At 37.6% G+C, this 13075-nt stretch overlaps 1 protein-coding gene across 3 annotated transcripts in view; it reads left to right on the top strand.

Annotated features, from left to right (window-relative positions):
* Nucleotides 1–13075, top strand: part of CCDC171 (coiled-coil domain containing 171) — a 293932-nt gene that overhangs the window by 15225 nt on the left and 265632 nt on the right. For 2 of the 3 annotated variants that reach the window (XM_087869628.1, XM_045780223.2), the window contains exons 3-4: nucleotides 47–182; nucleotides 9251–9425. In XM_087869628.1, coding sequence (XP_087725754.1) covers nucleotides 47–182; nucleotides 9251–9425 — 311 coding nt within the window. Of the gene's footprint in view, nucleotides 1–46; nucleotides 183–9250; nucleotides 9426–11647; nucleotides 11808–13075 lie in introns of those variants that run through there. The other variant, XM_045780224.2, reaches the window with a different exon arrangement.

The following is a 13075-nucleotide window of genomic DNA, read 5'->3' as shown; positions in this document are numbered from 1 at the left end:
AGAAATAGACTTAGTGAGAATTATGTTTTTTTATCTCATTTTATAGGTTGAAGAATGCCTCATCTGATGTAAAACAAATGTTTAAAAGTGAAACAGACTTGGACATAACTGCTGATCTCAGAAAGAAACTCCATCGGGCTAAGAAAGAAAAATTAGAAATAACAACTAAACACAATGCAGAGGTAGAATTTTTTTCTTTCAAATAATGTTAAAAGTAGAATTTGGTTATTTTCGATTCATTTCATATTACAGACTCCACGTTTAACATCACCATGACATTCTTGAGCTTAAAAAGGAAATTATAATAAAGAAAACTTTTTTTTTAATATAGTGGAACTGTATAGAAGTGTTAAAGAGAAGTTTAATGAATTATTATATTGTATGTTGTCTTACATTTATTTTAATTAATGGGTTAAACGTGATAAAAAAGTAACTGATGAATGCCTTTAGTGACTACAGGATTTGTAAATTAGACATTTTTGAAATTTTAATTTAGGTTCTTTATGGCTCAATCTTAAGTAGATTTGAGTATGGATTTTTTTTTAAAGATTTATTTATTGATTTTGGAGAAAGGGGGGAGAGGGGAAGAAGGAGAGGGAGAGAGAGAGAGAGAGAATCCCCAAGCAGACTCCCCACTGAGCGGGGAGCCTGATGAGGGGCTTGATCCCAGGACCTGAGATTATGACCTGAACTGAAATCAAGAGTCAACTGCTCAACCGACTGAGCCACCCACGCGCCCCTGAGTATGGAATTTTTAGTCATAGTGTAATTCATAAATTATTCTAGTTTCTTTTTGTTTTATTATATCGTCGTATCTTTTATTACTATGTGTATATATGTATACATATATATATTTCCTGGTATGTGTATATATTCCAAGGGTAGTAGCTCTCTTTTCCTCTAAAATAATTCATGAATTATCTGTTTCTATCACTTCTGTCAGCTATGTTTTTTCTCTGTTTTCTCTTTTTCCTCTGTTTAAATCTTACTCTTTACGTGCAGTTTAGGCAGCCGGGTGTGGTGGGAAGAGTATCAAGTTACACAAATCTGGACTCATTCTTGGCCCTTCCACTTACAAGATAATGTGACTTTGGGCAAGTTATTTATCCTGTACATCATTGTTTTCTCACTGTGAAATGCTGGTGCCAAAGGGTTGTTGTGATAACTAAGGGAAATAAAATTTGTAAAGTGCCTGTGCTCTGTAATAGTGGCCGTAATTTATTGACGTTTAAGCATAAACAGTGTATTTTCCTTCCTTTTTTTGCTGAATTCTGATGCTGTCCTGGCAGGAAACCTTTTAAAGCCCCCCTAGGTGAAATGAATGACTCCTTTTTTTTGCTCTCCTATAACGTGGTGCTGTTACAGGTATTTTAGAGCCAAACATTTATTTCCTGCTTACCTGCTCTTCATTATTCCATAAGCTTCCTGAGAGCTGAAAGCAACAACCATGCTTCGTCCCTGTATCTCTCATGGTTCTTCCTGGCACATAGTAGGTCCTCAGTGGCTATGTGTTGAATAAAAAATGACTTTTTTTCAGATTGTCTAAGGAACAGGAGCTTCTCATTAAAATAGCAAGCAATGACTATGTGACTGTTTTATTCGTACTTTTAGTGGCAGTTGAGGTAATTTTAAAGGGTTATTGCAGTAATTGCTTTTATTGACATTGTAATATTACAGTGAATATAAAGTGATGTTTGTTAAATGTATGTTAATTGTTTATAATTTCAAAACTTATTTTTTAAAACCAAATATGCATTTTGCTTGGGAATAATTATATTGTGATAATCATTCATCTATATTCTTTCACATATATTTGCAGTTGTCGTCAGAGTTCTTAGACCACGCTCTCCTCTCTTGTTTGATCAAAATGTTTTGAAATATGTGTTCACATTAAAGAGATAGGAAACTATTTCAGGGAAGAATGATAATTTTCTCGCAATAGGCAGTTGTAATTGGTTCAACTCCAGTTTCATGTTACTATTCATATTGTTTCAGTCATTTGCTTCGATGATTTTACTTGTATTATATAACAGTTTTTTAAGTCATATAATCTCTAAATATGTCAATTATAAAGCAGTGCAGGGAAGAATGAAACTATCTAAAAACTAAGGCCATATATTTGCTTTATTAGATATTTCTAATGTTAATACACATCATACTGGTGACTGGCATAAAATATCTTTAAAATCTGGGGCCGCCTGGCTTGCTCAGTCAGTAGAGCCTGTGACTCTTGATCTCGGAGTTGTGAGTTCAAGCCTCACATTAGGTGTAGAGATTACTTAAAAATAAAATCTTTTTTTTTTTTTTTAAAGATTTTATTTATTTATTTGACAGAGATAGAGACAGCCAGCGAGAGAGGGAACACAAGCAGGGGGAGTGGGAGAGGAAGAAGCAGGCTCATAGCGGAGGAGCCTGATGTGGGGCTCGATCCCATAACGCCAGGATCACGCCCTGAGCTGAAGGCAGATGCTTAATGACTGTGCCACCCAGGAGCCCCTAAAAATAAAATCTTAAAAAAATAAAATCTATGTCCATTATTGGATGAATGGATACAGAAAATATAGTGTGTATGTACACACACACACACACGGTGGACTATTTTTCAACCATAAAAAAGAATGAAATCTTGCCATTCGCGACAACATGGATGGGCTTTGAGGGCATTATGCTAAGTGAAATAAGTCATACAGAGAAAGATAAATACAGTATGATCTCATATGTGGAATCTAAAAATAAAAAACCAAAACCCAAGCTCATAGATACAGAAAACAAATTGGTGGTTGTCAGAGGTTGGGAGTAGGGGTTGGGCAAAATGGGTGAAGGGGGTCAAAAGGTATAAACTTCCAATTATAAAATAAACAAGTCATGGGGTTGTAATACACAGCATGGTGATTAGAGTTAATAATACTATATCGTGTATTTGAAAGTTGCTAAGAGAGTTGATCTTAAAAGTTCTCATCACAAGAAAAAAATTTGTAATTATGTTTGGTGATAGATGTTAACTAGACTTACTGTGGTGATCATTTTGCAATATATACAAAATATGAAATCATGTTGTGCACCAGAAACTAATACAGTATGTCAGTTTATATCTCAATAAATAAAATAAAATAAATACATTTAAAATCTCTAGGAATTTTATTGTTGTAGGTTCTTGGATAAATTACTTAATTTTTCTGAGCCTCAATTTTGACAGTTTTAGAAATAAATTACTTTTGAGATTTATTAGTAGGCAGAGGGTATGGAGAGAGGAGTTGCTCATAAGACTCACTGCCTCTAGATGAGACCAAGTTGTACTGATGTGGATGATTGGGATGGGACGATGCCACAGGAGTTTCAGTGTTGCAGTGGTTGTTAGAATCATTTGAACATGGTAATAGAGATGTGTGAAATAGGGCATGAGAACGTGAAGCTATTCAGATATCTCCTTGGCCCAGACAGTGATGATAGAGCAGGAAAATCTTCTAGAGAAATGAGGATGGAAGAGGATAAAGAAGAGCAATATAACTTTCTTTAAGCCAAAAGGTACTGGAAACTTAGGACCAAGTAGTAAACTTTTTGGGCTTCAGGACCTGCAGATATTGTTTGACTGATCTAGCCAGTTCTCTTAAGAGTAGGAGTTCTTAAGCTGGAGTCCTTAGAAACACAGACACCAAGGAATGCCTATACTTAGATGTGGAAAAATTATATTTTATGTGTATTAACCTCTAACTCATTAAGCATTTCTTTCAGTTATAAAGGCTTAACCCAGCTGGCCCTCCTTTAACAAACCGTCATAGTATTAGCAGTACTTTCGACTTTATCATCACTAGAAATCACAGTTACACAATTCAGTTATTGTGAGTTTCAAAATATTGTTTATACCTGTCACTGTCTTGAAGCTACACTGGTTGTGAGACCTATGCATAGCGCTTGTTAGTTAGTGGGTTATTCAAGAAACACATTATGGCATCACAGATTTGCTTTTATCTTACACGTTTGTTTTTATACTTTGATTTTTTTTTTTGTGATCCTGTTTTATGCATTTAATTCCATTATTCTGAGAAGACTTTGCCAGATTGCAAGGAGGGTCATGGCGTAAAACTTGTGAAAAACCTTTCTGTGAGAGGCTGAGGCATGCTGTAGAGGACAGGAAGGAAGATACGGAGGATGCCAGAGAGAGGAGGGTCTAAGATAGCTGGTTGAGTGTAAGGACGTTAAAGAATGCAGGCCAGTTTTCAAAAGGAGGGAGATCCCATCTTGCTGCTGTCTCATGTGTTGAACCCTTAAATGAGAAAACCTCATGAGCAGAGGATAGGTTTCTATCAGCTGTGTAGGTAGCTCGAGAAATCAAATATGGTCCAATCAGGAAAAGAGGGACATTCATAGAGGGAATTGGCTGTACAAGTGATGGAAGACCTAGGACTCTAAATAGAGAATGGGGAGGTAACAGCAGGAAGCCACCACCGCCTGTAGGCCAGAGGGCCAATGGGAAGAGATGATGACCAGAGTCCTGAAGTTGGGGCTGTCTGGAGGCAGGAAGAGCCATGGTAACGGCTGTTCAGTGTTGGGATGTTAGAGGGAGGGGAGGGGAGTTGGACCTTGAAAGAGATGCAGCTACTGTCAGAGACCCTACTGGAAGTTGAGCCATTTGGCATGGAGTGTGGGAATTGTATAATAGAGTAGAGCAGATGAAAGGCATTGGGGAATGGGTCAGAGATCAAATGCGCACATGCTTGGCCGTCACACCTTATTATCACTCCTGTGCTTGTATGTAACCCTGTAGAGTAATATCTTGTTTCTGCGTAACATTGCAGGTTGCAACTCAAATAGCCTCTATACAAAGATGCTCCCACCCTTGCCAAAATGGGGGACACAAAGGCTTACTTGTCATTGCATCCATCTCACAGATGATACATGTCCTCACCATCAGGTTTTTATAATTTGGTACCTCATGAATTTAATTGAAAAGTCACTATTACCGGCATTCTTCATATGAGGCCAGAGGGGAGGAGCCAAAAAAAAATCACGAATATATACATAAAACAGTTATGCAGAAAGCAGCTGCAGTTCTTATTCCTAGAGATGGTCCTAAGGTTACAATGATAGAAAGGTAGGACTTGATATTTTGGAGGCTCAAGTTAGGATTCTGCTCATCAGACTGAGATCTTTTGTTTTTTTCTAGTTTGTTTTGTTAATTTAGATCAAATAATGCTTTAGAACGGCTACTCTATTATGGTAGGCATTAGCTACATGTGTCTTTTGAGCACTTGAAATGTGACTAGTCTCAATTAAGATGTACTGTAAATGTAAAATACTGGATTTCAAAAACTTGGTACAAAAAATGCAAAACATTTCACTAAAAATTTTTCATACGATTACATGTTGATATAATGATAATCTTGGCTATATTAAGTTAAATAAAAGACATTAAAATTAATTTCATGTATTTTTTACTTTTTAAAACGTTGCCACTAGAGGGGCGCCTGGGTGGCACAGCGGTTAAGCGTCTGCCTTCGGCTCAGGGCGTGATCCCGGCGTTGTGGGATCGAGCCCCATGTCAGGCTCCTCCGCTGTGAGCCTGCTTCTTCCTCTCCCACTCCCCCTGCTCGTGTTCCCTCTGTCGCTGGCTGTCTCTATCTCTGTCGAATAAATAAATAAAATCTTTAAAAAAACAAAACAAACAAAAAAAAAACAACGTTGCCACTAGAAAATTTAAAATTACACGAGACTCGTATATTTTTTATTTTTTTTAATTTAATTTTTTTTTAAAGATTTTATTTATTTATTTAACACAGATAGAGACAGCCAGCGAGAGAGGGAACACAAGCAGGGGGAGTGGGAGAGGAAGAAGCAGGCTCACAGAGGAGGAGCCTGACATGGGGCTCGATCCCACAACGCCGGGATCACGCCCTGAGCCGAAGGCAGACGCTTAACCGCTGTGCCACCCAGGCGCCCCTCGTATATTTTTTATTATTAACATATAATGTATTATTTGTTTCAGGGGTACAGGTCTGTGATTCATTAGTCTTACACAACACACAGCGCTCACCACAACACATACGCTCCCCAGTGTCCACACCCAGCCACCCCATCCTTCCCACCCCCCTCCACTCCAGGAACCCTCAATTTGTTTCCTGAGATTAAGAGTTACGTGAGACTTGTATTATGTATATATTGGACAGAGCTGCTTTAGAAGGCTATCACTTTAATTTCTATACCATCTACACCATAATCAGTTAGATGCCACCATAAATACCTGGGGTCAGATTGCTAGGATTACTACCATAATCCTGCTGTCCATTGTAGTTAACTGTCCTCATCTTGTTTCTAATGGTTAATTGCTACCACTTGGACTATAATCTCTGGTATATGGAGATTAGCTACCAGAGCTCTCTAAGGATGCTTGTGCTGTGCGTTCCAGTGTATTTTATAGCATTTTAATTAGGAAAAGAATATCCTTTGCACTCTTGAAGAGGATGTAGTTAGGGAAAGTGGTGGTTTTTGGTTTGCTCTCATTAAACCACACCCATCTCCTAAGACTTCATATTATGTCAGGAAAGTACTGGCATTTGACCTTATTAAGTAATTGTAGGCTGGTGTTGAGTTCAATTTACAGTCCCCCATCCTAGCAAATTGTTAGAACTAGCTTATTAAATCCAAACCAATCCCATGTATGTTCTGCAGGTTCCTGCTACTACAAGATTAGCAAGATTTTGCTTTTTTTTTTTTTTTTTTTTGCTACATAATCTGTTTTCTACTGGTGCAGATTATGCATTTCTTCTCCTATGGTATACTGAGATCTGAATTGATCTATGGTGTCAAAGAGTGGTGGACGTGTGCTTGCAAATCCCCTTGCAAGGCAACTGTTTCAGGCGTGCTCACTAGTAAGTCTTTAAGCAAGGGAAGTCTATCTCAGACAGGGAGGAGAAGCTGCCTTTGTTGGTAAGGGATGTTTAGAAGGGATTTGGAAGTTTATAATTTTCAGATTTGTCTAATTCCAAAAGCCCTCATCCCATCTCCTACGTGCCTACTTAATGCCCAACTGATACATACTATCTTAACATTAGAAACTTGGTGAGACTCTTCATTCAACTTGTAATGTAATTCTACAGTTCCCATAATTAGATTTTCTGTCTGGTCTTTAGCCTTGTCAGCCATGGAGCTAATAAAAGAATGAGAGATTCTTTTAAAGTCAACATAGAAACTCTGGCTTTCTGACCATTTTGAACTGAGATCCTAAAGCTCTGAGATGTATCATTTTGTTTTTAAGATTTTATTTATTTGAGAGAGAGAGAGAGAGAGCGGGGTGAGGGACAGAGGGAGAAGCAGATTCTCCGCTGAGCAGGCAGGGCTCGATCCAGGGAGATCCCGGGATCATGACCTGAGCCAAAGGCAGACGCTTAACTGACTGAGCCACCCAGGCGCCCCTATCGTTTTGTTTTTGTAAGTTCTCTAGCATAGTCACATTTAGCCTTCCTACCCTACAGGTCTTGAAGTAAACAAAGCTGTCCTGATGGCTAAGTGCAGTTGCTACTTCATCTCCCCAGGGCTTGTCCTCAACTGGCATTTTATTCTAAACTGCAAACAATAATTGAAATAATTGTGATCCCACTGTATGCCATGGATCACTGCAAAAGTATATCATTTCTACCTTCGAAGAGGTCTTCATTGATTGACAGGAGGGACTATCCAAGAGAATCTGAAGCAACAGGGAAGATAGGGGTGCTGCTGAAGGTAGATCTGGAGCGGGAGAACAACCCTGGGTTCGCTACTTCTGCCCTTATAAGTATATCACAAGTGCCTCCTATTGGCCAAACCCGAGAGGCCGGTTGTCAAGGGAGACTGGGAAATGTAGTTCCTGCAATACAGAGCATCGCTGTAGAAGAGTAGGGAGGGGGTCTGGGGGCAAACAGGTGAATGACTGGCACACCTGGGAATGCCCAAATGTTAACAACCGTTAGTCTTATGAGGGGGAGACCGTGGGCAGGGAGGGATAGAGTGATTCTGAAACAAAATGAGTTATCTTGAATACTTAATTAAGATTCTATGATTTTTTTCTTTACTATTAAAAGATATTTATAAATTCTTATTTTATAAGCACAAGTATTTTGAAGACATTTACTTCACTAAAATTTTTTAAAAATAAAAATTACTTTTTTTTCTTTAAATGTGGAAAAGTGTGTAATTCTGCTGCACTCTACATATTAACAGCTACTTATGGTAATTTCTGTTGTTGCTCTTCTGAAATTCTTTTGTCTTTTCGTGATGGCTTTCTAGCATTCTCTCTTATCCACCATCTCTTTCTTGACCACCAGCAGTAAATGATTTTGCTTTTCTTTGAGCTATTGTAACATTTTTACCTCTCTTATAAAACTTATCCCATATGCCTTCCTACAGCATTTCATTACTTGAGATAAGGGGCTCTGTAATGTTTGTTTTTGTATCTTTCACTGCACTTGACACGTAGGAAGTGCTTAATATTATTTAGTGAATCACTGATTAGATCATAGAATTTTGGAGTGGGAATGGACTTTATAAATCATTTAGTTCTGACTCTCTGACTTATCTTCTGTCACATTACGCATGGAAGGATATTAGATAAATTAGATCTAGTTATTAAATATCTAGTTGTCTAGGTATTAGATAAATTAGATATTAATTCATTAAAATCCCTGCAAGATTGGGACTTTTATTACTTAATGTTCTGTCAGTAATGTCATAATCAAGAGAAATAATATAGACAATATTTACCAAACTATGCTATGATGCAATTTGCTTCTTGATTCATTAAGGAATAGGAAGCGGAGAGGGGAAAATGAGTTTTCAAGTACTTACAGTATGCCATTTTTTGTTTCTTAGGCATTACTATTTCTGATTAAGACTTGCAATTTTTAAGGGGTGCCTGGCTGGCTCAGTTGGTAGAGCATGCGACTCTTGATCTGGGGATCATGAGTTCAAGCCCCATGTTGGACATAGAACCTACTTAAAAAAAAAAAAACCCAAACAACTTGCAATTTCTCTTTATAAGATCATTTGGCATTTTTTTTCTCTCTAGTAGATTCTCTAAAATTAGAAGACTAATGAGTGTCATTTGGTAAGACTAGTGCTTCTTTTCCAGTCTTCTAGAAAAGTATAAATTTATAAATTCTTGTCTTATCAATATTATAGAAACATGTTTCTCTGAGACATTTAAATGTTTGGGTGCACGATCTCATAATCTTGGTGCCATATTTTAATATTGGTTCATGATCTCGAAATCTCTTTTTAGCTGGCAAGCTATGAGAGCCAGATTGCCAAGCTGCGATCCGAGGTTGAAAAAGGAGAGGCATTGCGACAAAGTCTGGAATATGACCTGGCTGTCGTTAGAAAGGAAGCTGGTCTCGGGAGACGGGCTGCTGAAGAAAGGTTAGCTGAAGCACATAGGATCCAAGAAAAACTCTGCGGTAAGACTATCCCATTTTCCCTGTGTTTAGGGTTTAAACCTTATTGTATAGCATCATTCATGTTGCGTGTGTTCACTCTATAGGGTCAGAGGTAGGCCTTTGATGGACAGACTTTATTGGGTGTGTATAAAGTCTTCTAGCACTCATGTGAACATTCACCTACTTGGCATTAATTTTTTTGGTGTTGTGCATGTATGGAAAAAGGGGTTCAAAATTCTGTTAATCATTTGTAGAGCAGTTGTTTCATGAATAATCAATCAGCAGAATCACATAGAGATTAAAAAAAAAAAAAACAAAAAACCAAACATTCACAGGCCCCCTGTCACATGGTTTCTGAATTAGAATTTCTAGCTTGAGAGAGTCTATATGTTCAAGAAGGACTGCAGGTGATTTTGTTGATTGGCTAGGTTTGGGAACCATAGGGCTAGACGGTTGTGCTTAGGAAAGTAAAATGTTATGAATTTAATCCTCAAAAGCTCTCTGTTATGTAGCATATGAGCACTTAAAAATCTTTTTATTTAAGAATAATATATGTGGGCACCTGTGTGGCTCAGTTGGTTAAGTGTCTGCATTCGGCTCAGGTCATGATCCTGTGGTCCTGGAATTGAGTCCCCCCATTGGGCTCCCTGCTTGGTGAGGAGTCTGCTTCTCCCTCTGCCTGCTGCTTTCCCTGCTTGTGCTCTCTCTGTCTGTCAAATAAGTAAATAAAATCTTTAAAAAAGTGTAATATATGTAAAGAAATGTGCCTAATGTAAGTGTATAACTCCTAAGAAGCACCCCAGATCATGGAATGGAAAATTACCAGAAATCGTCCACATGGATAACTACTATCCTGAATTTTAATAACAAGGATAAATTGTGCCTCTTTTTTGTACTTAATATTAAATGAATCATATAATATGTTCTCTTTAATGTCTGGTTTCTTTATGAACTTGGTAGTGATGTTTAGTATTATACTGTGTGACATACCACATATATTTATCAATTTATGTTAATGGACACTTGGGGAATGTTCAGTTTTTGGTTATTAAGAATAACGTTGCTACGAACATTCCTTTTTTAAAGCTTTTACTTTTAAGTAATCTCTATACCCAATGTGGGGCTTGAATGCACAACCCTGAGATCAAGAATTGCATGCTTCACTGATAAGCCAGCCAGACGCCCCCAGTGTTGCTGTGAACATTCTTGTATGCAACAGGTTTTAATTAAGAGAACGTTGAACATGAATTCGAAGAATTAGACCTAGATCCTGGTTTTACCACTTACTTAGTGACATTTGAACCTAGGTTGTTTTAAGGATGAAGTGAAAAAATGCAAGTTCTTAGTTAACCACATGGAACTAAACAGTGTTAACTTGCAGTTTCTGTAGTGGTTCTGGGCCCAAGTTGTGGCCAGCTGTCTTGGGTTATTGCCACTGGTCAGAAGTATTTTTGATTACCTCTGGCATTTAATAACCACAACACTACTTGGAACTTATGAACATAAGAATTGAAAGGCACTAGATATACAAGTTAATGACTTTGATTTAATTATGAGGAGGTTGAAGTCCAGGGAAGATGGGAAGTTATTTTCCCAAAGTCAAATGATTTCAACAGACACTTTATAGAGGAAGATAGAATAGCCATTAATGAGATGAAAAATACTTGACCTCACTTGTCTTCAGAGAAATGCAGATTAAAACCACAGTGACTGTTTATTACGTACCTATTAGGTGGTGCTAATTGGAAACACCATCAATACCAAATGTTGGTAAGGATGTAGAGCAACTAGAACTCTTCTACTTTGTAAGTGGGAGAGTAAATGGTACAACTACTTTGGGAAAAACCTGGTAATTTCTTTAAAATAAACAGTTGACAGACAACTTGTTAGATAGTCAAAAGGTTTGTGAGCTGGAAGCACCAGATACCTCTGGAATTAGGAATCGAAATAGCAGTCGTAGGTAAAATAAAGAGGGTTAAATGAAAGCTCTTTGCTTTAGAGGCAATTAGGTTCTTAGATCTCCTTCCCAAGAGCAGTGTACTCTGGGATTGCTCTCACTTTCTAGTGGGAGCTGGGAGTTGGGTGGTTTAATTTCTGGAGATGATAAAATACAGGTTCTCCAGACTAGCAAAAACAGGAAGATGGCATACTCAATGCTGAATGTTGAGAAACTATTCCTTTCGGCCTCTTTTTTCTATTTTTTTCTCCAAAAGCTAGCACCCAGATTTCTATACTCCATGTGGGAGCTTAGAAGACTCTTCTGTAGATCATCTGACCAAACCAAGAGGAAAAACCTAATGATACTGATGCTGGGAGTTTCCTGATAAATGGCCCAACCAGATCCTTCTCCAGTGAAGGACCGCAATTATCCAGCCCTATATCCTCAAGTTCAGAATCTAGGTGGTGGGTATATGGGTGGTTATATGAGTGTGTCACCTTCACAGTTACCTTAATTGAGAGAAGACAACCAAGAATTACCAGATGCTTGGGGAGAGCCTCTAAAATGAGAGAAAAAAAGTAATTTGGAAGAATCAGAAACTGCAGGGAAAAGAAGATTTAACAAACAAGTAGCATTAATATCTTCAGAGCTGAAAGAGAATATATTTTATCCATGATGCAAGAACCTGATGCTGTAAAAAAAGAGAAAGCTCTTAGAAATTAAAAATATGAAATCAGGAATGAATAATGTCAATAGAAGCATTGGGAGATGAAGGTCAAGAAATCTCCTAGCAACGAGAGTAAAACAGTAAAAGTGGAAAAACAGGAGATAAAAGGCAAGAAAATTTGAGGGTCAATTTGAATAATAGGTAATATTGAAAGAAGAGATAAGAGAGAAAAGAGGGAGGGATGAATCATCAATGAAATTATTTAAGAAGTCATCTCAGAACTAAAGGTTATGAGTTGCCAGATTGAAAGGGTCCATTGAATAGTCACTGCTATGACAAGAAATAGACCCACCTGAGGGCAAAGCATTATGCAATTTCAGAAAAATAGAGACAAAGTGAAGATCCTAAAGCTTTTCAAAGAGAAAAGGAAAGACAGGAAAGACACAAAAGACACAAAAGAAAAATAGGCCACAATCAAAGGAACAGGAATCAAATGGCCTTAAATTTCTTGCCTGCAATCTGGGGTGCTAGACCATGGAGTAATATCATGTAGAGAGAGTAACTGGATTGGGGGAGACTTTTTGTGCCTTTTATATCTTTGAATTTTGAACCTTTTGAACATATGCTCTATTCGAAACACAAACATTGTTTGTTTACTTATTTATTTTAGTTTCAGAGGAAGAGTTTAGTGATTCATCAGTTGCATATAACACCTAGTGCTCATCACAAATGCTCTCCTTAATGCCCATCATCCAGTTACCCCATCCCCCACCTACCCCCTCCACTAAACCTCAGTTTGTTTCCTATAGTTAAGAGTCTCTTAACTCTCTGATTTCGTCTTATTTTATTTTTCCCTCCCTTCCCCTATGTTCCTCTGTTTTGTTTCTTAAATTCCACATATGAATAAGATCATGTGATATTTGTCTTTCTCTGACTGACTTGTTTCACTTAGCATAATACCCTCTAGGTCCATCCATGTTGCAAATGGCAATACTTCATTCTTTTGATGGCTGAGTAATATTCCATTATATATATATATATATATATATAAATATACACACACAC

Source organism: Ursus americanus, chromosome 18 (genome assembly GCF_024610735.1).
Source record: "Ursus americanus isolate L20-20 chromosome 18, mUrsAme1.1.p, whole genome shotgun sequence".
In the NCBI taxonomy this organism is placed as follows: Eukaryota; Metazoa; Chordata; class Mammalia; order Carnivora; family Ursidae; genus Ursus; species Ursus americanus.
This window is presented reverse-complemented; position numbering and strand designations above follow the sequence as displayed.